This window comes from Hemicordylus capensis, chromosome 3, assembly GCF_027244095.1.
Source record: "Hemicordylus capensis ecotype Gifberg chromosome 3, rHemCap1.1.pri, whole genome shotgun sequence".
NCBI classification, from domain to species: Eukaryota; Metazoa; Chordata; class Lepidosauria; order Squamata; family Cordylidae; genus Hemicordylus; species Hemicordylus capensis.
In genome coordinates, this window is record NC_069659.1 from 328738837 (window position 1) to 328764143 (window position 25307).

Consider the following 25307-nt stretch of genomic DNA (forward strand, 5'->3'; position numbering starts at 1 on the left):
CTCTTCAGTCCATAGTGGACTCCCTGCATCTTCTAGACTTCATGGTCTCCATAGACCTGATCAAAGTGTATCTACACATCCTCATACACCCAGATGGATGACATCTTCTGTGTTTTCAAATATGCCAGAAAACACTACCAATACAAGGTGCTACCCTTCGGCCTGTCCTCAGCCCCAAGAATTTTCACAAAAATCCTACCCCAACTAGTGGCCCACCTATGACTTCAGGGCCTTCACTTTTTTGGACAACCTTCTAAGAAAATCTCCGACTGTTCAGCAAGCTCACAAAGACTTGAAGAATACTCTTCAGGCCTTAAGAGATGATGGGTTTCTACTCAACAGAGCCAAACCTCTGCCCCTCCCATCAAATCCATCTTCTGAGAGCCACAGACACTGTTTCGGACCATCTGTTTCTACTTCTGAACCGCATTCTTGACCACCTTGATTTTTGGAGTTCTCCTGCAGGTTTGGACCCTGGGTTAGTTCGTGGTCTTCATAGGTAATGGGAGGCAGTGCTTTCCATCCAATCACAGGGCAAGGCTCCTCTCCTGACTAGCGTGCCATCTGGGTCTAATGGTGGCATCACTAGAATCAGTACCCTGGGCCAGATTCCAGAGAGGAGAGTTGCTATTGTAGTAGCGAGCATGATGTGTTCCCTTAGCTAAGCAGGGTTCACCCTGGTTGCATATGAATGGGAGACTTGATGTGTGAGCACTGTAAGATATTCCCCTTAGGGGATGGAGTCGCTCTGGGAAGAGCAAAAGGTTCCAAGTTTCCTCCCTGGCATCTCCAAGATAGGGCTGAGAGAGATTCCTGTCTGCAATCTTGGAGAAGCTGCTGCCAGTCTGGGTAGACAATACTGAGCTAGATGGACCTATGATCTGACTCAGGATATGTCATGTTCCTATGTTACACCTATGTCTTCTTCAGTGGTTCCTCCTTCCATATCAACAGGGCATCTCTTGGAAGATTCAGAAGACAGTTCATGTCCAGTAAAACAGTTCAGTAAAAGCCCACATCAACCACCAGGGTGGCACCAGATCAAAGTCACTTCACCTGGAGTCTGCTCTTCTAATGCAGTGACTGGAACAGCACTTATCTTCCATTATGGCCCATCATGTCCAAGGGGTACTCAACTCCACGGCCGACTGGCTAAGTCGCAAAGAGATGCATCCAAGAGAATGGAGCCTAAAACCAAGGTCATTCAATCCTCTTACTCTTCACCTGGGATGAACTTGGGTCTCTTTGTGGCTCCCAACAACAAACTACCCAGATTCTTCACATGATTTCCCTGTGAGGGCGCAGAAGCAGTGGATACCCTGTCGACACCCTGGCACCCAGGTCTTCTCAACATGTTCCCTCCGGTGCCTCTTCTCAGTCACATACTATGCAAGAGACGTCTATTCCAGGCAAAAGTGATCCATGTAGCCTCATTTTGGCTGGGGAGACTAGTTTTTGGAAATTTTCAACCTGCCAATCTCAAACCCTTGGTTTCTTCCTGTTACACCAGACCTACTCCAGCAAGTTCCAGTTTACCACCCAGATACGGCTTGGTTGCGGCTTGCCACCTGGAGACTTAAGTGGAACCTGTTAAACATGCACGGATCTTTGAGGTGATACATGTTTCCTCACAACCTGGGCTCTGCGCCTGCACAGTAGCCCACTGCAGAAGAATTCTAAACTCTTTGAGGCTCTCTTGGGCTTTGCTGAATCACACACATGCGGGAGAATGCCATTCTCCTCAGTTCCTTCTTGACCACCGCACTGCTCGCATTGGGAAGGATTCGCTCTGTTCTCCTTTTTTCTTCAGCTTTTTGTTCTGATTTTTCTCTTTTGTTTTGCTTGACTTTGGACTGTTTCTACCATTGTTCATCTGCTAACCCCTTTGGCTTGTTCCTCTAGTTATTTTTGGCTTGATTTTTGGAGTTTTCCTGTGAGTTTGGACCCTGGGTTAGTTTGTGGCTTTCATAGGTAATGAGATCCCTATTATATGTCTGCTCCTGGAAGTTGTAGGGTAAAACCAGAGGAAAGACTCTGGAAAACCATGAAGTTAAAACCATGAAGTTACTCTTCAGTCATCTCCAGCCAAGGACTAAGATTCTTGTTTCCTTGGCTCATACTTCACTCCATAAGCACCCTAGGATGCCAACTGTGCCTATGGGTGCCAGTAACCTTGCTTCCCCTTCTCCAGCTCATGTTTCGGATCCTGATGTGGAAGTTGTTGACCCACCTACTGCAGGAGCACCTTAGCTACTGCTAACTCCCCTGAGCATGATGACCTTTCAGAAGGAGAGTACACTTCAAGTGCTTCCTCTGAAGGAGATTCGGTCTATACCGAGAACCTTTCCGACCCATCCCCTGATGGGGCTGTAGCCAACCCCCCTTCTCCAATGGAGGAGACTTGTTCCTACCGTGTCCAAGTTGCCGAAATGACACAGGCTTTGGGACTGCCGTTAAAAAGACCAACACTGGAAGTCAAGGACCCGGTTTATGATTTCATTGCGTCCATTTCAGCTGCGCAGCCTGCTGCCTTGCCAATGTAGCCTGTCATATCTAATTCGGCAAACATCTGCTAGGATGCACCTGCTGTGTCTATATCTACTTCAGAGAGACTTGAGAAGTAGTCTCTATCTATCACAGATAAATAGAAGTAGTATCTATTTATCGTATCCAGGAAGACTCTTGTACCTTCCTTCTTAAACACCCCTCTCGTCACTCGGTGGGCTGTGCTCTTAGTGTTAAGTTGGGCAAAACTCAGTCTGCGCCAGTTGATAAGGAGGGCCGAAGGTTGGATGTGATGGGGAGACGTTTCTGTTCCTCATCATGTTTGCCCTTGAAGATCTCTTAAGTACCTGGCTTTTATGGCCAAGTTTCATTTCTCAGTTTGGGATTATCTCAAAGACTTTTTAAAGCAGGGGTGGGGAACCTTTGCCCTGCAGCTGTTGTTGAACTACAACTCCCATCACCCGCAGCCACAATTATTGTGGTTGGGGTTGGTGGGAGTTGTAGTTCAAAAACAGCTGGAGGGCCAAGGTTCCCCACCCCTGATTTAAAGGATGCCCCTGCTGAGTTCCATGACAGGTTTCATGCCCTGAACAAGTCGGCGGATATCACCCAGCAGCATCTTAGCACCGCTAAGCATCTTGCTGAAATGGAGACACGTTCTCTAGCTGTTGCTATTACTTTGCACTGCTACACCTGGTTGTAGTCCACATCCCTACATGGCAATATGAAAGACAAAAATAGAGAACTTGTCTTTCGAAGGTGATGGCCTTTTCAGTTCGCAAGCCCATGACATGATGGAGAAACCGAAAAAGTCTCGATACCCTTCGTGAACTTTCACCATCACCTGTCAACCTTCGTCCTCCTCCCAACCTTACCATTCTGTTGGGGGACTAAAGTTTCAATATAAGCAGTCAGAGCATAGAGATTCAAAGAAGTCTTTTAAGTACAAGAATCCAGTACAATCTGCGCAACCATCAACAAGACCTCAGGACTAGTCCAAACACTCTGGTGTGCTGGGACTAGAAATATCTTCTCAGTATCCTTCCATTAGTCTCCCCTCTTTCTCAGAAGCAAGGCGTCATATAACATCAAATGCCTGGGTGTTGTCCATAATATCATTAGGCTATGCAATCGAATTCAAATTTGCCCCATATTTGTGCGAATAAAATACATCAACTCAATTCCTTCCTTAGTGGAAGAGATGCTTTTCCTACTGGAGAAAGGCGTGATAGAGTCTGTTCCAAAAAGACAGGCATCTTTTTGAGGTATTTCTAGGTGCCCAAATGGGATTGAGACCTCCTGCCCATCATGGAAATTCGCAACCCTGCTAACTGGGCAAAGAGGCACCTTTTACCATGATGATTCTCTTTATTTAGCAGAGGGAGAATAACTGGCCCTATCCACCCCCAGCACAGTACTTCCAGTGACTGTTGCTAGTGTCTATCGTGTTTCTTTTTAGAGTGTGAGCCCTTTGGGGACAGGATTCCATCTTATTTGTTTGTTATTTCTCTGTGTAAACCACCCTGAGCCATTTTGGAAGGGCGGTATAGAAATTGAATTAATGATGATGATGATGATGATGATGATAATAATAATTGGGGAGAGCCAGCGTGGTGTAGTGGTTAGAGTGCTGGACTAGGACCAGGGAGACCCGAGTTCAAATCCCCATTCAGCCATAAAACTAGCTGGGTGACTCTGGGCCAGTCACTTCTCTCTCAGCCTAACCTACTTCACAGGGTTGTTGTGAAAAAGAAACTCAAGTATGTAGTACACCGCTCTGGGCTCCTTGGAGGAAATCTGCAGCGCTGCTATGTGGAAATCTCCATCCACATTTACTAGGCATTATAAAATTGACTCCTACACTTCTGTCCAAGCAACTTCTGGCAGGAGGGTATTACAGAAATTTCTTCCCCCAAAGTAGGCACAGACACTCCCTCCCGTCTTTTTGGGCTGTGATGTCCCACATGAGATGTCCTCATCAAGTAGCAGAGAAAGAAGCATTGGTTACTTACCATGAAGGCGTCTTCTTGCTGCTGGATTTGAGGACATCTTAGCCCACCCATTTGATTTGGTGGCTGGATCTACTTGGGGGGAATGGCCTCTTTTTTTGCTACTTCTGCTCTACTTTCATGTTCTAGTTGGTGTATATAGTTGTTACTTCTATCTCTTTTTGCTTAGACTTGGATATTCAGAATGGATGGGATCATTCTTCCCAGGCTCTTAAATCTTATGACCTAATTTACATAGTCCTGCCTCTGGAGCACGTGGGAAGGATAACTCACATGAAAGGTCCTTAAATCCAGCAGCAAGAAGAAGCTTTCACGGTAAGTAAACAATGCTCTTTTTTAGCTAACCAGTAATAAGGCTAAAGGCAGAAGCACTTGTTTACCTTGGTCACATGCTGGAATAGACTGCATTGCCAATGGGCAATGGACAAATGGGCCCTGAATGCTGGACTAGGAGTTGGGAGCGACTTAGTACTATTGACAGTTTAGATTATCCAAGGGAAACCTGTGCAGATGTAAGTACTTCTTAGCACATGTTGTGGACTCCCACCACTGAATTATTTTATCTTTTGGGCTTTGATGTCATATTTTCTGAAATTACAACAGATGGATATGGCAAGTATACCAAACAAATGTTTTTATAAAATAGTATCTGATGAATTGAATGTCATGGCTCTTTTATACCCAAGAAACAAATTAAAAGCAAAATGATAGAGGTTGACCATTTGAAAGGTGCAAGTTGAAGTTTTCATAGTGATACTGATTTTGAAAAACTGAATCCTCCCCAATGATCTTATCTGTAAGTCTTGACATTCTGCTCCCTTGGGATATGGCAGCAAAGGCCTTTGCTTTCAAACTTTTGCCTTCAGTTTATCAGGAAGTGAGGTGTGCTAAAGTGCCAGTGAATAATGCTGCCTGTGTGACAGAGAGCCCCCAGAAAACTTCATTATATGCTGTTTTGCCCTCTATGTGACTATATTAAATGATTTTTCAGATATCCTCACTAGAATTGTACCCTGGAGTAACTTTGAAAAACATATTATCTTTTAGTAATTACAGATGAATGTATTTCATATAGACTTGCAATTAATTCACTTGTCACGCAAAAGATTAGGCACATTTTTGCAGAAAAATATGGTTGGAATGGGCTGAGATAACTTATTTAAGAAATTTGAATTGTGTGTGGAAATTGATAATTTATTCATTTCCTGGGGGTAGCATTCAGAATGGTTTCCCATGAAGGTGCCTTTGTTCGGTTTGTGGGGATTCTCTCTCCCTTTGCAGCCACATGTACTGCACCCCATACCATTGCCAAAGGTCCATCAATAACAGCTCTTCAGGGGATTCAGTGCTGCAGTGGAGAGGTGGAGGAGAAAGGGAAATGATTTGTGCTTTTTCATGAGCACCATTCCAAATGCTACTCAGTGATTTTGTTTATTTGTTTATTAGAAACATTTAATATACTGCCCACTCCAAAGACTCCGGTGCACAAAAACATGCAAACAAGGCAACGTTAAAAATTACATTCTAAATTAAAAACTAAAGTAACTAACAAAAAACAAATGAAGTAAACTACAGGGCAAAAGCCTGGCGAAAAAGAAAAGTCTTCAATAGAGATTTGAAGATCATTAAGGAGAAGGGGCTAGATGAATCTGAAGGGGAAGAGATCCGCCAAAGAAGTGGGGCAGCAACCGAGAAGGCCCTTTCGTGGGTTCTAGAGCCTTGAACCTCTCGGAAATCAGGGACCGTCAAAAGGGCCATCTGAGATTATCTAACCAGACGGGATGTAACTGGATGGGAGAGGTGGGTCTGTAGGTAGACAGGTACCAAGCCCCGCAAGGCTTTGAAGGTCAGAACCAGGACCTTAAATTGAACTCAGAAACTAATGGGCAACCAGTGCAGCAACTGCAGAAGAAGTGTTACCCTGTCATATTTTTCTGGTACCCATGAGTAGGCGAGCTGCTGCATTCTGGACCCGCAGCTTTCCGATCATCTTCAAAGGTAGATAGAGAGCTACAATAATCTAAGCGGGAGATAACAAGGGCATGGGTCACTGTCATTAATGCCTGCTGATCAAGGTAAGGGCATAATTGGTGAATCAAAAGAAGCTGGGCAAAAGCACTTCTGGCTGCAGCCTCCACCTGCTGTTCAAGCAGGAGGCGCGAGTCCAAAAGGACCCCCAAATCACGAACAAGCTCCTTTGGGGGCAGCTGCACCCCATCAAAAAAAAGGTTCACATCCCACTGTTGGCTGGTACAAGGGCTGAATAAAAGTAGTTCAGTCTTAGTAGGATTCAGTCTGAGCTTGTTTTGAGTCATCCAGACCTTAACAGCTTCCAAGCATCGAGTAAGCACAGAAACAGCATCCCCAGAATGGTCTGGGATGGCAATATACAGCTGAGTATCATCAGCGTATTGATGAAATCTCACTCCAAACTGGGAAATTACCTGACCCAGCGACTTCATTTAGATGTTAAGTAGGACATGGGCAAGAACTGAACCCTGGGGAACTCCATAAAGGAGTGGCCATGGGTCAGAGCACCTGTCCTCAATGCATACCGACTGGACATGCCCACTAAGGTAAGAACAGAACCACTGAAAGACAATGCCCCCGATACCCAGCCCACACAGGCGGTTGAGAAAGATAGCATGATCAATAGTGTCAAAAGCCACTGAGAGATCTAAAAGGACCAAGAGAGGGACACTACCCTTGTCAAGGTCCCGAAGATGGTCATCTACCAGAGCGACCAGTGCTGTCTCTGTGCTGTGCCGAGGCCTGAAGCCCGACTGAAAAGAATTAAGGTAGCTAGTTTCTTCCAAGACCCTCTCGAGCTGTGCACATACAACCCTCTCTAACACCTTCGCTAAAAAAGGGAGGTTGGAGATCGGTCTATAGTTGTCAAGGACTTCAGGGTCCAGGGAGGGTTTCTTCAAGTGAGGGCGAACTATCGCCTCTTTAAGGGCTTCTGGCACGAAACCTTCACGTTTTATGTGTTGTCGACCATTTTCTCTTTGCTAGAACCTGAACGGTGATTTAAAAGTTTTGTTGTGGATTCAGTTGTGGCCTGGTCTATTAGGATCAATTAAAAATGTATCCAGCTTGTCACCTATGAATACCTGGTTTTGATACAGGTGAACTTCATTATCCATGGGGGTTCCATTCCCGTATATTACTGTGGATAATGAAACAACGAATAACGAGACACTTTATCTACGGAAATGCGAAGGTTATGTTCCCAGACTTTAAAAATATCACCCCAAGCCACCCATAAAAATGGGCCAAACAAAGTGCCCTACCATGCTCCATGGGTCTCCTGGACTCACCGCCCACCCCCCATGGTCCCCAAAAAAGCAGACTCCCCTCCCCACTGAACTGAACTACCAAATAACTCCCACAGACAAAATGGTGGCCAGAAATTATCTCTGTGGCCACTTCTGGCCCTCTGGGAATCGTGGGTACATGGGTTTTAATGCTTTCATATCTGTGAATAACGAAACTGGGTGTCAATTAGACACTGAATACATGAAACTGCTGATATAGAATCAACGTATAACAAGATTCTCCTGTACTTTTTCCTAAGAAATAAATAATAAATCTATATGATTTGTCTGCTGAGACACAGGAAAGTAGGGACGATTGCAGCTGTTCATTGTACTCAGAAGATCTGGATCTTGATCCATTGCCATTCATAAGCCTGGGTTCTGTGCCTGCACAGGACCTTACAGGTGGATTCTACTAGCTCCTCGTAGCGCTTGTGTTTTGCCTCTCGCGCTCAGCGTGGCTGTTTATTTTGGCAGTTTGGGTGCCATTCTCTTATTTCCTTTCCAACTTCCTTAACTTTAACCTCATTCAGTTGCTGCTCCTCAGTTTTTTGTTTAGGTTATGTGGGTAAAGAGATTGGGTTGTTTTCTGGCTTTGTGACTTCCGACTCTTTTATTGCTACTACTTTTACTTATTGGATGTCAGCTTCTGTTTTTGGCTTATTTTTGCACTTGGCTATCCGAATGGATGCTAAGAAATCTTTTTTTAATATGTGTTGATCATGGTGGCAAGTTACCATCCACAGACTGCTACAATTGGGCAAAATCTGTACATCGTTATCTTGCCAGACTATGAATAATAGAGCCCTGTGTATTTGGGCGTCATATGAGCAACTGCTTTGACAGCTGATGCCTCCATCTCCATCGATGTCTCTGTTGACATCAGGATCGATGTCGGGACTGTAGCTGCATAATCTAAACCCTCAACATCAGGTGAGGCTTCGAAAACTGTTTTTAAGTGCCTGATGGGCACATCAAAGAGCTCTTCCTCTACTCTCAATCACAGGAAGCACAAGAATAAATGCAAGGCATTGGATGAAGACCAACCTTTTTCTCTGTTGGTGAAGAAACACAAGGAGAAAGGCACTACCTCAACCTTGAGGTTGACAGTCGGCACACCATCCTCGACTGCCATACAGTCATTGGCAGCGAAGTCAACACTGACAGGAAGAATTGACTGCCCAGTTGTCGGCTGCTGTACAGTTGTTGATGTTGAGATCTGCTATCAGCACTCCATCTCTCACTATTGTACAGTTGTCAGTGTCGAAGTAGACATTGACACCACTTTTGACTATTGACAAAATCAACACAGAGCACGAATCACATCCAAAGGTTACCAGGTTAAAACGGAGAATGCACTAGTGAACAATTTGAGCAGATCAATAGTGGGTTCACTATAGCATGAGTGGGAAGTCAATCCAAAATATTTGTCCAAGATCTTCGATTCGTGGGGGACTCCTTCAATCAACATGTTTGCAACATTGGAAAACAAGAAGTGCCTCAAGTACTGTTCCAGAGCGGGGCAGGAAGCCTGCTCTATGGGGTATGCTTTCCAGCTGTGTTGGGAGAACAGTCTCCTGTACATGTTTCCACTGTACTCTATTTTGGGCAGGGTGGTAGCCAAGATTCTAAGGGAGAATGCCACATGTATTCTTCTCAGCCCCTGGTGGCCACCCCAGTCAATTGAACCATGTGTTCTGGTGCCTGCCACACTGTCCAGATCTTCTGTCCCAGGTCCAGGGAAATACATTGCATCCCAACCTAGAGATTCTTATAAGTGTCATTTCAAATCCTATGCTAAACCACAAGGCTTCAGACCAGAGGAGGGGACTATGAGCCAGGTGTTACTGTACCTGATGAGTGTGAAAAACACAGATTTAGCTAATGGTGTAGTGAATGTTCATTTGGTTGCAATTTCTTCTAAACATTTTGGCTGGGTTGGTAGAACTGTTTTCTCCCATCCTGATTGCAAGAAGTTTCTTGGGGGAATGAATAATCTTTAACCTCCTGCCAGACAACCCATAGAACAGTGGGTATTATCAACTCTAACGGAGAATCCTTTTGAACCTATGGCAACTTCCACTTTGGAACTAGTTATTTTGAAAACTATTTTTATTGTAGCCATAACCACAACGAAAAAGGCATTAAAGATGGGCAAACTTTATACTAGACTTTTTCCTGACAAGGTGCTAATGAGACTAGACCCTTCATGCCATCCAAAAGTCGTTTCTGACTTTTGCCTGAATTGTGCCTGCCTACTTCAGAAATCCATCTACACTTCTTGAAAGAACACTGCATGCACTGGAGGTAAGGAAATCACTCCTATTTTATTTAGAAAGAACTAAGCATCTCTGTAAATGCAAACTGCCCTTTGTAGCCTATAAAGGCCAGTCTGTCTCTCGTCAGCGTTTGTCCCACTGGCTAGTGGAGTTGTTTTCATTAGCATATAAGATACATAAGGTAGAACTTCTGAGGACTATCAGAGCCCATTGGGCATATGCCACTTCTGCAGCACATTTATCAGGAATACAGGCAGAGGACATTGGTAAAGGGGCCACGGTCATCTGAACAGCCGTTTGTGAAACATTATGCCAGTGATCTTTGCTCTGCTGGAGAGGCAATTTTTTGGAGGAGTGTCTTAAAGAGTATTACAATGACTTCCTGTTCCCTCTGCTTGCGAAAGCTTGCTAAACACCCAAGCTTATGAACGACAATGGATCACAATCCAGATAAACAAGCTAATCACCCAGTAATGATCTGTTGACATTCATAAGACGTTCCCATCCCCCCACAGCATTCAGCAAATGATTATTTAAAACTAAAAAGCCAAAGAATGCACTTAGCTATGATATGAACCTCTGAAATGATCAACTCACATGGCAGTCATCCAAGAACTGAGGGAATGGTGCCCAACCTTCCAAAACAAATGGCCATGCTGAGTGCAAGAGGTGGAGCAAAGACACCTCAAGGAGCTCGTAGAATCCACCCACAAGGTCCTGTGCAGGTGCAGAACCCAGGCTTATGAATGTCAGCTGATCACTGCCAGATCATCATACATGTGAGCAACCTGTAATTTCCTTCTCTCCCAACTCCAGTTGATCAGTGATATGGGACAGAAAACTTTCAATTTCTTTAAAAAGACATCGTTATATAAAATTAATAATTTGTTACTAATTAACTTTTATTAAAAACATAATGAATAGATAAAATACCAGCCTGATTTGGCTATTTTAACAGTTTAACAACTCAGGATGTGACTAATTCCAGACACCGGGAAACCATAGTGCCTAGAAATTTAACTGACACCTAAACCAGGATATTCAGAAATAGTTATTAAAATCATGATTTGCCCCAGGAAGCCATGTTTCTGATCTAAATAGGTTACTTGTAAAGGATATAAAGAGGAGGCCATCAGAGATCCCTCAATTTTTTTTCATCTATGTGTGAAATGGTTTTGTTTGGGGTGGCAGTATCCAGGCAGTGTGCATGCACTTGTATTCAGTGTGAGATCTTCCTCATTCATTCTGAGCAGGATCTAACATTAACTGAGTGAACATCAAACAACTTGTGTGCACATGCAGACGCACTTGCTATAAAGGGAACTTGGGGGGCCATTACTTTTCCCCTGCACAATCTCCATCACTAAGCCCAATAATTTTGTCAAGTGTCTATTGCCTGAATTGAAAGAAAATTTCTCAAGTCTACTATTAACTTAAGCAATGCCTAGGAATAAATGTCTGAGCAGCAGGTTGGACTAGAAGACCTCCAAGATCCCTACTAACCCTTAAATTCCCCTTCCCCCTTCTGCTGTTCTTCTCTCTTCTTCTCCCTCTTTCTCCCTATCTCTCCTTTCTTTCCTCATCTCCCTGCAACCAGCGCAGCACACAAAGGCTGGCTTGGGGAGGAAAGGTCGGGCTCAGGGGTGGGGAGTGGCGGCAGATCGGGAAAGATGTTAGTAAAATACATATGTCAAAAAATTATAAATAGATAAAAATTCTGTATGTAATTTTTAAATAACTCACATTCATACATAGAGACGTGTACACAATCTGTTTATGGGTAGTTAAAACCCAAAGTACATATAACTTAAACTTTTAGGGTACTGGAACATTTTCTGATTCGAAATTTCAGGAAAACAATCACTGCAGATGACAAACAGTATAAACTGATTCTTATCTATCGAAAGATGAATGGTAGAAAAATTTTAGATTTCACATAAGCAAAAGCAGTTTTGCAACTGACATAATGTAAGCAAGTCTAAAGTGTATGCTTATTAAATTCAAACAGTATAATTTTTTTTTTCCTTTAAGAAAGAGAATGAACTTGATAAAGTTGTAAAAGAAGAAACAGACATCAAAAACTGTGTTCGAGACCTACGTCAGAAGGTGGAAGAAGCAAGAAGCTCTCTAGCAATAAATAAAAGCCGAGGGAAAGTTCTTGAAGCTTTAATTCAGCAGAAAAAATCTGGGAAAATTCCTGGAATATATGGAAGATTAGTAGGTTCAAGGATTTGGATTTTCATATTTGTACGCTCTAACAAACCTTAATACTCTTTACTTTCATGGCTTTGTATGTTTTAGACTGTACATTTGAAAGAGGTGATATAGAATTCCTTCCCTCTTTGTCCTCTATGGGTAGCCTTAACCAATAGGTTGTAGAGTTGAAATAGACAGTGGCTTGGATTTATATGTAATGCCAAACAATGAGTAGATACCAACCTCTGTCTTGTGCTCCTCCTTCCTCCTCCAGTTTCCTTTGAACAGAGGGTGCAGAAGTGTAAAGGTTCTGTTCATGTTTCCATAAAATGAGGGGTTTTTTTAAGAAGGAACTTATTATTTATTTGCTTCAGAGCAATATGAGCTCTTGGTGGATTAAGAGGTGGGTTTGACTTGAATAGCAAGCCAGAGGTTGCCGGTTCGAATCTCCACTGGTATGTTTCCCAGACTATGGGAAACCTATATTGGGAGTGATATGGAAAGATGCTGAAAAGCATAATCACATACTGCACGGGAGATGATAATGGTAAACTCCTCCTGTATCCTAACAAAGAAAAACCACGTGCCTCTGTGTTTGCCAGGAGTCAACATTGACCTGAAGGCACACTTTACCTTTATTTGGGACCCTAGATGTTAGGATTTTGGTCCTGCAGCCAACTGTAGTTTCACTATGCATAGCAACTTGTGTGGGAAGGGCAGAGGACTTTAGTTATCCAGCATTCAGCACTCTGAGGCCTTGATTTAATGTTTCTTAAGAGTCAGCAAATGGTCTGTCTTCTCTCACCTGGAGGTAATTCTGATTGATGTTCTTCCAGTCATTGAATTCCATGTGAAACTCAGGTTGCAAACTAGCTACTGTGGTTGCGATGGCATCTCTCCTTGAGCCTTAGAACAAATATGGTAAAACAGTTGGCCAAAGCACTGCAATCATGTTTCCTCCAACTGAATCCACCCACATGTGTGATTCCACCCCCCTGTAATCATTGCACCCATGGGTGGTTCCTCTTTCTCTTCCTGCCGCAACAGAACCTGAATGTGGCTGTGAACAGTCTTACTGAAGTAACCTGCAAGACTATTGTACTGGAAACAGGTGTATCAGCCAGAAGAGTCAGGGAATCTGGGGCCCTGTTTTCTAACCCCACCCTCACCCCCGCTCCATTTCATATGGTCCTTTGTACCAATTGTTCTTTGTGATCCTCTGTAATTCACACTGATGGACTTGTGCCACATGCAGGAAACTTCACTTGGAATCTTCTAGAGCAAGGCTGCATAATTCTGGCCCTCCAGCTGGTTTTGAACTACAATTCCCATCATCCCCAGCCACAGTGACCAATACTTGGGTATGATGGGAGTTGTAGTCCCACATCTGCAGTAGGACCAAAGTTGTGCAACTTGTTGTAGTTAGTCTTCATACAATGTTTGGCAGAAACACAAGCACACAGACCCCATGTCCCACTAGTTTATGTCCACAGTTAATCAACCGTTGCAGCGTTAGGCTTCTGGTGGAGCCTTTGGAACTTCTCAGTGCCTTCATTCTGTCCTAAATCAGTCTCTCCTGGGGAGGGGCAGGGTGGCAATACATTGAGGTGGAAAGGACACTGAAATGGTATATCAAATGGCCATCTCAGATTTAGGAGTATGACTTTTTTCATACCCACAATGGAGTTAACAGTTCTTATGCTTCTTGAATCAATGGGTTTGTCTGCTGAACTCTGTCCTGGACTAGATAGGATTCCGGACTACTAGACTAGAATCTCCACACTTCCCAGTATGCACAAGCATCTTAAATGATGAACTTTAGAACCATACAAAGAGTCTCGTTTCAGGGATAGTTTCCCCTAAGAATGTTTGCTGGAAAGTGAGTTCTAGCAAGTTCCATTATGACAAATCAGACTTCTGTGTAAGTAAGTATACTTAGGATAAGGATGCCAATAACTTCTGAAGTATTAGAAAAGTTGATGGATGCTACTGTTAACAAATAAATGCCACATATCCTCTTTTTGCAACAGGGTGACTTGGGAGCTATAGATGAAAAATATGATGTTGCTATTTCATCATCTTGTGGAGCATTAGATCACATTGTTGTTGATACCATTGATACAGCTCAAGAATGTGTCAATTTCTTGAAGAAACAAAACATTGGAGTTGCAACCTTTATAGGGCTGGACAAGGTTTGTCATATTAGTTCTAGAAGACTAAGGATTATTGATTTTCTTTTTCGATTTAAGCATTTCAAGTCATGTAAATGGTGGTCTCGGTTTAGGATTTTATTTATTACAGGAGAACCTCATTAATCGCAGGTCCAGCACCCACGGCTTCATGTATCCGCGGTTGGGTAATGGATACCCAACCTTCGTATATGTGGGTGGGGGGAATGGGGTGGTTAAATCCATGGGTTAGGGTGGGGGCAGAAATGAAGAAATGACCTTGGAGGAAATTTCTGGCCTCTATTTGATGTTCAGGAGCCATTTTATGGCTCACTTACTTTAAAGGGAGGTGTGCTTTTTTTGTGCTATTGTTGCTTGTGGGTGACCCTGGAGCTAGCTATGGCACTTTATTTGGCCCATCTACTGGCTTGTGGGGTGATTTTAGGCAGTCCGGGAACCTAACCCCAATTCCTATAGCTCTAATGCTCCATTATCTGCAGATTCACTAACCCCCCCCCCCCCCCGCCCGCGACAGAATGGGACCCCCGTGAATAACAGGGTTCTCCTGTATATTGTAGTGAATGTATTTGTTGTAGCTAATACGAAATATTTTGTCAGTTACTTGTGAGAGCCATTTCTATTCAATCCTGAATAGAAAGCCATATTGAACAATATGCTATGTCAGACTTAACATTAGTAGTTAGTTCTAACATAGCATAATTAATATTAAAATCATAGTTAACAGACCTTTAAGGGCAGCAGGATCTTTCAAAAATTGTGTCTAGGTTCTTGATGCAGAAAGTGAAGTTTCAGATTAAGAAACTTCAGATTATATGAAATATTGCTTAAAAAGTTATAACTCTACATCTCAGACACCCTGTTATTTATATTGTTTGTTCTCAGTTCAGCATGTATATTTTTTTCTTTGAGATGTGAAATCTGCCTTCATAGAACTAATCCTATTCTCAATGTTTACTTTTGCTTTGGATATTCTAGAATTTTCTGCACTACCCACTGCATATCACAGACATTACTAGTTAAACCTACCCCATGTCATGAGCGGCGGGTTAGAATATTCTTCAAGGCTTGTCTAGTTCAAGGCCATGCACAGGCAGTAATTTGTTCCCTCCTATTTATGGCAGCACTCTAGTTTATTGAAAAACTAGCACGCAAGTGGCTGGGTAAATGTTTTTGATACCTCTTCTTTTGTTGCCGTCTTTCTTGTCCAGATGGCAGTATGGGAGAAAAGTATGAGTAAAATTCAGACTCCTGAAAATACTCCTCGTCTGTTTGATATGGTAAAAGTTAAAGATGAGAAAGTTCGCCAAGCCTTTTATTTTGCATTACGGAATACCCTGGTAGCCAATGACTTGGATCAGGCCACCAGAGTTGCATTCCAGAAAGACAAGAGATGGAGAGTTGTAACTTTGCAAGGACAAATAATAGAACAATCAGGTATTTAAGAAATGAAAAAATAACACAAAAACTTGACTGAACTTCAATGTGATATTAGCCATTCTAACTCGTTCTTGGTTCTGTCATAGGAACAATGACTGGTGGTGGAGGAAAAGTGATGAAGGGTAGAATGGGATCCTCTGTTGTAGTTGAAATATCAGAAGATGAGGTTAGTACGCACTGGAGACTTCATAGAAAAATGAGTCATAAACTCTTAAAATAAGTACATGGCTAGAATTCTACACGGCATCCAGATTAAGTTGAGCATAACTAAGTCCCATTAACGTTAATAAGATGTATGTTAGTCATGACTAACTTGCCTAGATGCTGTCCCAACAGCTCACATCATGATTAGTGTTGTGTGCAGAGAAGAATGTTTTGCACATGCAAGGGGGAGAGCCAAATATTGTCCCCCTGTCCTTGGACACATTTTCAGAGGGGAACAGAAGGAGGAGGGTTCTGGCAAAAATCACCCCTCCCCCTTTGCATGAACAAAATGGCTTTTGATGTGTGCTGTGTTACTATGCTATCTTTTCCTGGTTTTAAAGTATTTTACAGAAAAAGATTGCTTTACAAGGATTGTGTAATTAATAATGATATTTCAGGTTTCAATCCTAAGCATGCATACTACTTCATGTTGTTCCTTGCAAGGCCATGAGCCGCTGGTAGGTCCATCACCCTTGAGTGTAGCTCCCTCCCTAATTGTTTGTTAGGACTGTGTGAAGCTTGAATACTCTCCACAGACTCTCTGGAACTGTACAAGGCTACCGTTCCCACTGTGCAGTGTTGCACCTTGTCCAGGGTCAGTGAGACTCTTTTAAGGGAAACATCGCCCTGTTGAGCCCTACTGCCATCTTGGAAGGTGTGCACAGAGCACTGCGGAGGACTGCATTTCCAGTGTTCTGTTTCGCTTGCTCTCTCTATTGATTTGATTTGATTTCTATACCGCCCTTCCAAAAATGGCTCAGGGCGGTTTACACAGAGAAATAACAAATAAATAAGATGGATCCCTGTCCCCAAAGGGCTCACAATCTAAAAAGAAAAACAAGATAGACACCAGCAACAGTCACTGGAGGTAATGTGCTGGGGGTGGATAGGGCCAGTTACTCTCCCCCTGCTAAATAAAGAGAATCACCACATTAAAAGGTGCCTCTTTGCCAAGTTATCAGGGGATAATAGCAATTATCTATGAACTATTCATGACCATATGCCTTCTATGCTTCCTAATGCAAGTAAGTGTGTAAAATAAACTCCTGCACCCTTGTGCAAATGCTGAAATACTTGTGTTTTCCTTCAGTACTATTTCAGTGTAGGGGAAGTGTGTAAATAATAATAGGAATAAATGGACAGTATTCACAATGGAGGGAAGTAAGAAGTGGGATCCCCCAGGGATCTGTACTGGGACCAGTGCTCTTTAACTTATTCATAAATGTGATCTAGATGTTGGGGTAAGCAGCAAGGTGGCCAAATTTGCAGATGACATCAAACTATTTAGGATAGTGAAATCCGAAACATATTGCAAGGAGCTTCAAAAGGATCTCTCCAAATTGGGGGAGTGGGCAACAAAATGGAGATGTGGTTCAGTGTTAGCAAGTGTAAAACGATGCATATTGTGGCAAAACACCCCAACCTCACATATACTCGGATGGTGTCTGAGCTGTTGGTGACTGACCAGGAGAGAGGTCTTTGGGGTCATGGTAGACAGCTTTTTGAAAGTGTCAACACAATGTGAAAAAGCGGTAGCTGTGAAAAAGGCCAATTCCATGTTTGCAATCATTAGGAAGGAGGTTGAAAGTAAAACAGCTAATATCATAATGCCTTTATACAAATCTATGGTGTGGCCACATTTGGAATACTGTGTACAGTTCTGGTCACCATACATCAAAACAGATGTGTTAGATCTGGAGAAGGTGCAGAAGAGGGCAACCTAAATGATCAGGGACCCAGACCACCTGCCTTACGAGGTAAGGCTATGACACTTGTAGCTTTTCTAGTTTAGAGAAAATATGTCTGAGGGGTCATATGATAAAGGTCTATAACATTATGCATGGTGTAGATAGAGAAAAAATTTTCTCCCTCTCTCATAACACTAGAACCAAGGGTCGTCCATGAAACTGAAGGCCAGGAAATTTAGGTCTGACAAAAGGAAGTACTTTTCTAACAAAACACATAATCAATACTCCATTTGTGGAGTACTCTGCCACAAGATGTGGCAGTTACTCACCTGGATGGCTTTAAGACAGGCTTGGATAAATTCATGGAGGGCAAATCTATCAATGACTACTAATCTGTAGGCCACCTCCAGCCTAAGAACTAAGACACCTCTAAATACCAGTTGCAGGGGAACAACAGCATGAGAGAGGGCATACCTGTGGGCTTCCCAGAGGCATCTAGTAGGTCACTGTGTGAAACAGGATGCTGGACTAGATAGGCTTTGGACCTGATCCAGCAGTGCTGCTCTTATGTAAGTTAGCCCAAAACAGTGGCTCATTTGGGCTACTGTTACTATTGATGTTTTGCTTCAAGGAGGTCATCTTTCCTGAAACTTATACTTTTAAAAAAAGAATTATATACCACCTTTCATTAAAGCAATCCCAAGGGGGTTTACAAAAGTTAAAACACATATAATAAAAATAACAGTTAAAAGTATTAAGCTAAAAATATGAAAACAAATCTGATTTAAAATATATAATATACAAACACAAAAACTATACATGGGTAAAAACACAGAAGCAGCAATAAAACAATCATGTAAAGGCCTGCATAAAAAGCCAAGATTTAACCAGCTTTCTAAAAACTGTGATGGAGTGAGGAGCGAATGGCCACTGGGAGAGCAGTCCAAAGTCTGGGGGCAGCAACAAAGAAGGCCATGTCCTGCGTGCATGACAACCGAGCCTCCCTCATTGTCGGCACCCAGAGCAGAGCCCCCTCAGATGATCTCGTCAAGCAGGCAGCAACCCTTGGGAACAGGCGCTCCCTCAGGTATCCCGGGCCAAACCGTTAAGGACTTTAAAGGTCAAAACCAGCACCTTGAATTGGACCCGGAAACACACTGGTAACCAGTGCAGCTCTTTTAAAATAGGTGTGATGTGATCACACCAAGCAGCTCCAGATAGAACCCTAGCTGCTGCATTTCGTACAAACTGCAGTTTCTGGATATTCTTCAAGGGCAGCCCCACGTAGAGCGCATTACAGTAATCCAGCCTTGACGTGACTAAGGCATGGGTAACTGTGGCCAGATCTGTCTTCTCGAGAAAGGGACGCAGCTGGTGCACTAGCCAAAGCCGTGCAAAGGCACCCCTGGCCACCGCCTCCACCTGAGCTTCCAAAAGCAGAGCCGGGTCCAGAAGTACCCCCAAGCTGCGTACTTGCTCCTTCAAGGGGAGTGCAACCCCATCCAGAACTGGTAAAATCTCCTCATCCTGATTGGCTCCCCTACTGACCAACATTACCTCCGTCTTGTCCAGATTCAGTCTCAGTCTATTAGCCCACATTCAACCCATCACGGCCTCCAATCCCCGATTCAGGACATCCACCGCCTCCCTAGGATCAGGTGACAAGGAGAGATAGAGATGAGTGTCATCTGCATATTGCTGACGACTCAGTCCAAGTCTCCGGATAACGTCTCCCAGCGGCTTCATGTAGATGTTAAACAGCATGGGGGACAAAATCGAACCCTGCGGGACCCCACAGGCCAGTGGCCACAGGGCCAAGCAGTAATCCCCCAGCACCACCTTCTGTACCCTCCCTTCAAGAAAAGAATGGAGCCACTCCAACACAGTACCTCCAATTCCCATACTCAAGAGGCGGTCCAAAAGGATGCCATGGTCGATTGTATTTAACGCCGCTGAGAGGTCCAGCAGAACCAACAGGGACGCACTCCCCCTGTCTAGCTCCCGGTGTAGATCATCCACTAGAGCGACCAAGGCAGTTTCAGTCCCATATTCGGGGCTGAAGCCAGATTGAAAAGGGTCCAGATAATCTGTATCATCCAAGACCCTCTGCAGCTGGGATGCCAACACATGATCTATCACTTTGCCCATAAAGGGAAGGTTAGATACAGGTCTATAGTTGTCCAGGTTGGAAGGATCAAGGGAGGGCTTTTTTAATAATGGTCTTTCCACCGCCTCCTTGAGGCACGATGGCATCCTGCTCTCCCTTAATGAAGCATTAATGATCACCTCCAACCATCTGCCTGTACCCTCCCTGGCAGCTTTTATTAGCCATGCAGGGCAAGTGTCAAGAGCGCATGATGTCGCTTGCACACTGCACAGGATCTTGTCCACATCCTCAGGCTGCACCAACTGAAAAAAATCCAACACAACAGGACCAGATGGTACCAGAGGCACATTTTCTGGAACTAAACAGCTTGAGCCCTGGGTATTTAAGAGAACGTCTTCTTTGTTATGAACCCCACTGCCCATTGAGATAATCAGGAGAGGTCCATCTGTATTTGCCACCGGCTCATCTGGTGGCTACTCAGGGACGGGCCTTCTCCATTGCTGCCCCGAGGCTTTGCCTCCCCATCTCTGACAATTTTTTAAAAGTCTTTAAAGTCGCATCTGTTCACCCAGGCTTTTAACTGATACTGTTTTGATTGTTTTTAATGTTGTTTTAGAATATTTTAAAAAAATTTAATTGTTATGTTTTAAATTTCTTGTTTTTGTGTTTAACTAATGTTTTAATGTTTTTTTAAAATCTTGTACACTGCCCAGAGACATAAGTTTGGGGTGGTATAAAAATATGTGAAATAAATAACAAATAAATAAACTGCCAAAACTCTGGAGTCCAGGTCAGCATAGATGCGAGCGACTTTATCTGCAAAGTGGCAAGCAAACTGATCACAATGGACTGTAGATTATTCTTCCCCCATTATCGGGGGGGGGGATGTGTGGAGCAATGTTTTTGCCACACGAAACAGCTCTGTTTGTCTGCACTGAGCAGATGCAATGGAAGCGGAGAAAAAACATTTCTTCACCACCCCCACTGCCACGGAGTAGTCCTTAAAATGGGCTCTAGCCCGTGTTCGGTCGGATTTGGCACGACTCTTTCTCCAGCATCGTTCCAGCCGTCCAAGTTGTTTCATCGCCCTAAGATCTGAGGAAAACCAAGGAGATGAACGGGCTCCACCAAGCTGGAGAGGGTGTTTAGGAGCAACCGTGTCAACAGCCTGGGTCGTGTCTCCAGGTCCAGAGTATATCCTGCCATGTAGGTAGGGCTTGATACCAGCTGAGACAGGCCCATGGTTGCCATGGAGGCCATGAAATCCTGAGCCGCACCCACTAGGGGGGCCTCAGCGTGGACATTGAAATCCCGCAGAACAATAAGTTTGGGGGAACCAAAGGCCACCTCCGACACTACCGAGACAGCTCAGGTAGGGAGACTGAAGTGCAGCGGGGTGGTCAGTACACCAGCAGAATCCCCAGCCTTTCTCGAAGGCCCACCCTCAAGCACAAACACTCAAAATTCTGAGATTGCCTCACTGGGCACCTGGAAATGGGGAGGGTATCTCGATAGATGACTGCAACCCCCCCTCCCTGGCCCTCCAGGCGGGGCTGCTGCACGCTCAGGAAACCTGGAGGACAGAACTGAGAGAGACCAACCCCACCCAGCTCATCCAACCAGATCTCCGTCATACACACCAGGTCAGCATGCTCATCCACAATCAGATCATGGATGAGAGATGTTTTAGCATTAACCGACCTGGCATTCAGCAGCAGCACCCTAATCCTCTCAGAGCTCCCAGGGGTCTCAGGGTTGGGAGAAAAGCTGGAAAAAGGAACAGGCCTCAGTTGCCTGGACCATTTCCCCCTGTAACGGCCAGCCCAACTCACACCACCATATCTCCCTCTGCCCGTTACCAGTGGTATTGCTGCCCCCACACCAACCCCACTTTCCTGCTCTCCCAGGCACATTCCTCAGTCCAACCAACCACAGCTCCACAACTTAACAAAACCAAATCCAGGACTCAAACCACTTATGCTGACTTCCTGATAGAAGAGATGTCAGGAAGATCTTCGAACCCCAGGCAGCTTGCCACAAGGACAAGAGCCCTTCAGCTCGCGCCCTGGCTCAGCCTGAGTTTTGAAGCAGCAGAAGCAGCCCCATAGATGGTACACACCTGGAGAAGGTGGGGCAGAGGCAAAAAGCACAATCAATGCTCTGCCCAAGATGTTCTCTCTTCTTCAGTTGAATAATACTCTCTAATAGCAAGCCTTTCCTACTTTCTTCTGAGCCTAAACATTTTTTTTCCTCCTCAGGGCTCTGTATATCTTTTTAATCTTCTGTCATTTTAGATCTCCATTTCATTAAGAAGTTTTTCATTTGAAAATGTAAGTGTTGAAACACATTTATGTGCATGTTATTTACACTGCTTTCACTTTTGCATTTTGCAACTTTGCTTTTGTAGGTCAACAAAATGGAATCTCAGCTGCAAAAGAATTCTCTTAAAGCAATACAATATCAGGAACAGAAAGTCCAACTTGAGGAAACAGTAGCAAAATTACACCAAAGTGTCAGAGAAATGAGAAACACATTAGAAAAATACAGTGCAAGTATTCAGGTAATCTTGTAATGGCTGTGGATAACATACTGTATTATTCTCAGCTGCAGCAACTCCAACCATATCTTATTCCAAACAGTATCCTTTAAATAATCTCACCTAAAGTTAAAAAGAAACTTTAGGTGGGATTATTTAAAGGATTTGGATCGAGATCCATAAGTATGGGATTCTGCACCTGGGCAGGAACCACGCAGTAACAATGCCGCAGCTTGTCAAGGAGTCCAAGCCCTGCCCCCACACTTACAGTGTGCTACTTAAAGGTGGGCTGGACGCCATGTTCCCCAGTTTTTCCCCTCTGCGTCGCCTTTGGACCTTGGTCTTCCACTTTTCGTCAGAATAGTTCAGAGTTTTCTATTTCATCTAGAAATAGAGTTCATCTATTTATTTTTTATTTTTTTAAAGGACGGATATTAAGGTTTTTTTTACCTCTTTCTGGCAGGCGGTCTATGTTTGGTGATAAATTGGACTGGCTTTGGCTGATGTATTACAACTGGCGCTTGTCCCCGGAACGGACCTGACTTACGTTTTTTGATTTGTGAAATGGCTTAGGAGAAAAAATCCTTTCAGAGGTGTGAGGGCTGTAAAGCCAAACTCCCCTCTAAAGACCTTCACGATTTGTGCCTCATTTGTTTGGGTGAGGAGCACAACATGTCCACTTGCAAGATCTGTCTGTCTTTTTCTAAATAGCCTCACAAGAATCGGGCGCCTCACCATGCCGCCATTTATGATGAAGTTCTGAGCCCTTCAATGCCAGGAGAACCACGCCCATCTTCCTTGGCATCAAGGACACTACCAAAGACAGCATCAACATCCACATCAATGCCGAGTCAACAGAAACCTAGGATGTCGACATCTCCTTTGGCGTCGAGTCAACAGAAACCAAGAACGTCAACTACATTACCAAGTCAGCAGAAATCTAGTATGTCGAGCATCTCCTTCAGTGTCAAAAACACCTAAGCCTACATCATTGACAGTTTGAAGCCAATACCCACATGGAGGGGGATCTGACTTGACGCTCGGGGCCTCGAAGTTGTCAGCAAAACACCAGACTTCTGAGACTTCCACAACAACCCCAAACAAGAAGACAATTGGTGACATGGGGCCGCACTCAGTCGCCAACAGCACTACAGCATTTTCTGTCAACACTGGCTTCGAGATGGAAGACTTCTCTCAATATCATACCTTTGGCACCGATACCGAAGGATCCACTCAACGCCTACTGACTGCCGATGCAATCGACATCGAGGGCACGTTCCCTATCTCCGACACTGATTTCTTCTTCAGCTCTGAAGGTTCGGCAAGATGCTCCTTCAACATCAACCCTGCACACTCTGGTATTATTGGCATCGAAACAAGTCTTGCCATGATGCTAGCTACTGATGCCGATGTTCAGTGTCGATGAGGAGGGAGAGAATGCGGATGGCAATACCTGCTTGGACCCAATCACTGTACACACGCTCCTTTTGATATTGGATTGCTCTTCGAGTACTTCCACGTCAACCTTCAAGAGATTTCTTCCTTTAGGTACTGAAGGTCAGTTGGGCACAGCACCACCAGCCCAGGCAACTACCTTGTCTGCGGAGCACTTACAAAGTCCTACCTGGCATGCTTGTGGCTTTTTGCATACTCCTGTTTCAACTATTGCCCTCTCGGCGACTGCCATGGGTACCTGTTCCCCTGGGGCACTGTATAATTACCAGATCGGAAAGTCCTGGAAGCCTTTTGCTCCAAGAACATATACTCCAATTACTTCTTCTGTAGCTGTGACCACCTTGACTAACACTACCTCCCAGAGTGAGGCTATTATGTATGCTTCCAAGTCGTTGCAAACCTCACCTCCGCCTACGATACCACAGGCCACACAGACCTCATCACCACTCTTCAGGACAATAGGTACCCAAACAGGTGCTCTGCCTTCCCCACAAAACACTACTGTAGAGACCCAAATGTGTGTTCCATCTTCTCCAACTGGATCTACTTCAGAACACCGTGGATCCTCTGATTTTAGTCTGATCCAGAGGATGCAGACAGCTTAGTGGATCCTCCTACAGATGTGCCACCATCCACCTATGTCTCTCCAAATGAGGAAATGAAGGCCTATCATAAGCATGTACGAGCCATGGCAGAAGGACTGGGTTTGGATTTGCAATCAGAATTGTCAACTGTAGACAACCCAGTGTATAATTTCATGGTCAGATCTCAAGCCACTCAACCTGTGGCCTTGCTCGTTCTTCCTGTGATCACCAGAGTGGCAAAATGTGCCTCCATACATCTATACCTACGTCTAAAATTCTGGAAAGCCTATATCATATACAAGAGGAGGACAACACTTACCTTTTTTGAAACACCTGGCTCCTAACTCCCTTGTGATCGATTGTGCGACCTCTTCTAAAGCGGGGAGGTGACACACCACACCATCTGACAAAGAGGGGAGATAATTGGACTTATTAAGAAGAAAAGTTTACTCCACCTCACGCCTATCGATTAAAGTGATTAATTACTCGGCATGCACAGCCAAGTACAACCATGGCCTGTGAGAATCCCTACAGGGCGACTTGGACACCTTGTCCCCTGAAGATTTTAAATAGAAGTTCCAGTGAACCCTAGAGAAATCGTCTGACTTAACCAGACAGCAGTTAAGTATCGCAAAACATCTTGCGGAGTCAGAGTCTCATTCTCTGGTCGCTGCTGTTGCTTTTTGAAGACACGCGTGGCTAAGGTCTACAAACCTTCACAGCGACATGAAAGAGAAGATTGAAGGTTTGGCCTTTGATGGAAACGGACTTTTTAGTGAGACAACTGATGCCACCATGGAA

The 25307-nt window shown here is 44.1% G+C and overlaps 1 protein-coding gene across 7 annotated transcripts in view; it reads left to right on the top strand.

Moving 5' to 3' along the window:
* The window catches only part of SMC4 (structural maintenance of chromosomes 4), a 96707-nt gene that overhangs the window by 30484 nt on the left and 40916 nt on the right, over window positions 1-25307 (top strand). For 6 of the 7 annotated variants that reach the window (XM_053313023.1, XM_053313026.1, XM_053313022.1 and 3 more), the window contains 5 exons: window positions 12142-12357; window positions 14337-14498; window positions 15704-15929; window positions 16019-16098; window positions 22339-22491. In XM_053313023.1, coding sequence (XP_053168998.1) covers window positions 12142-12357; window positions 14337-14498; window positions 15704-15929; window positions 16019-16098; window positions 22339-22491 — 837 coding nt within the window. The remainder of the gene's footprint in view (window positions 1-12141; window positions 12358-14336; window positions 14499-15703; window positions 15930-16018; window positions 16099-22338; window positions 22492-25307) is intronic. The other variant, XM_053313028.1, reaches the window with a different exon arrangement.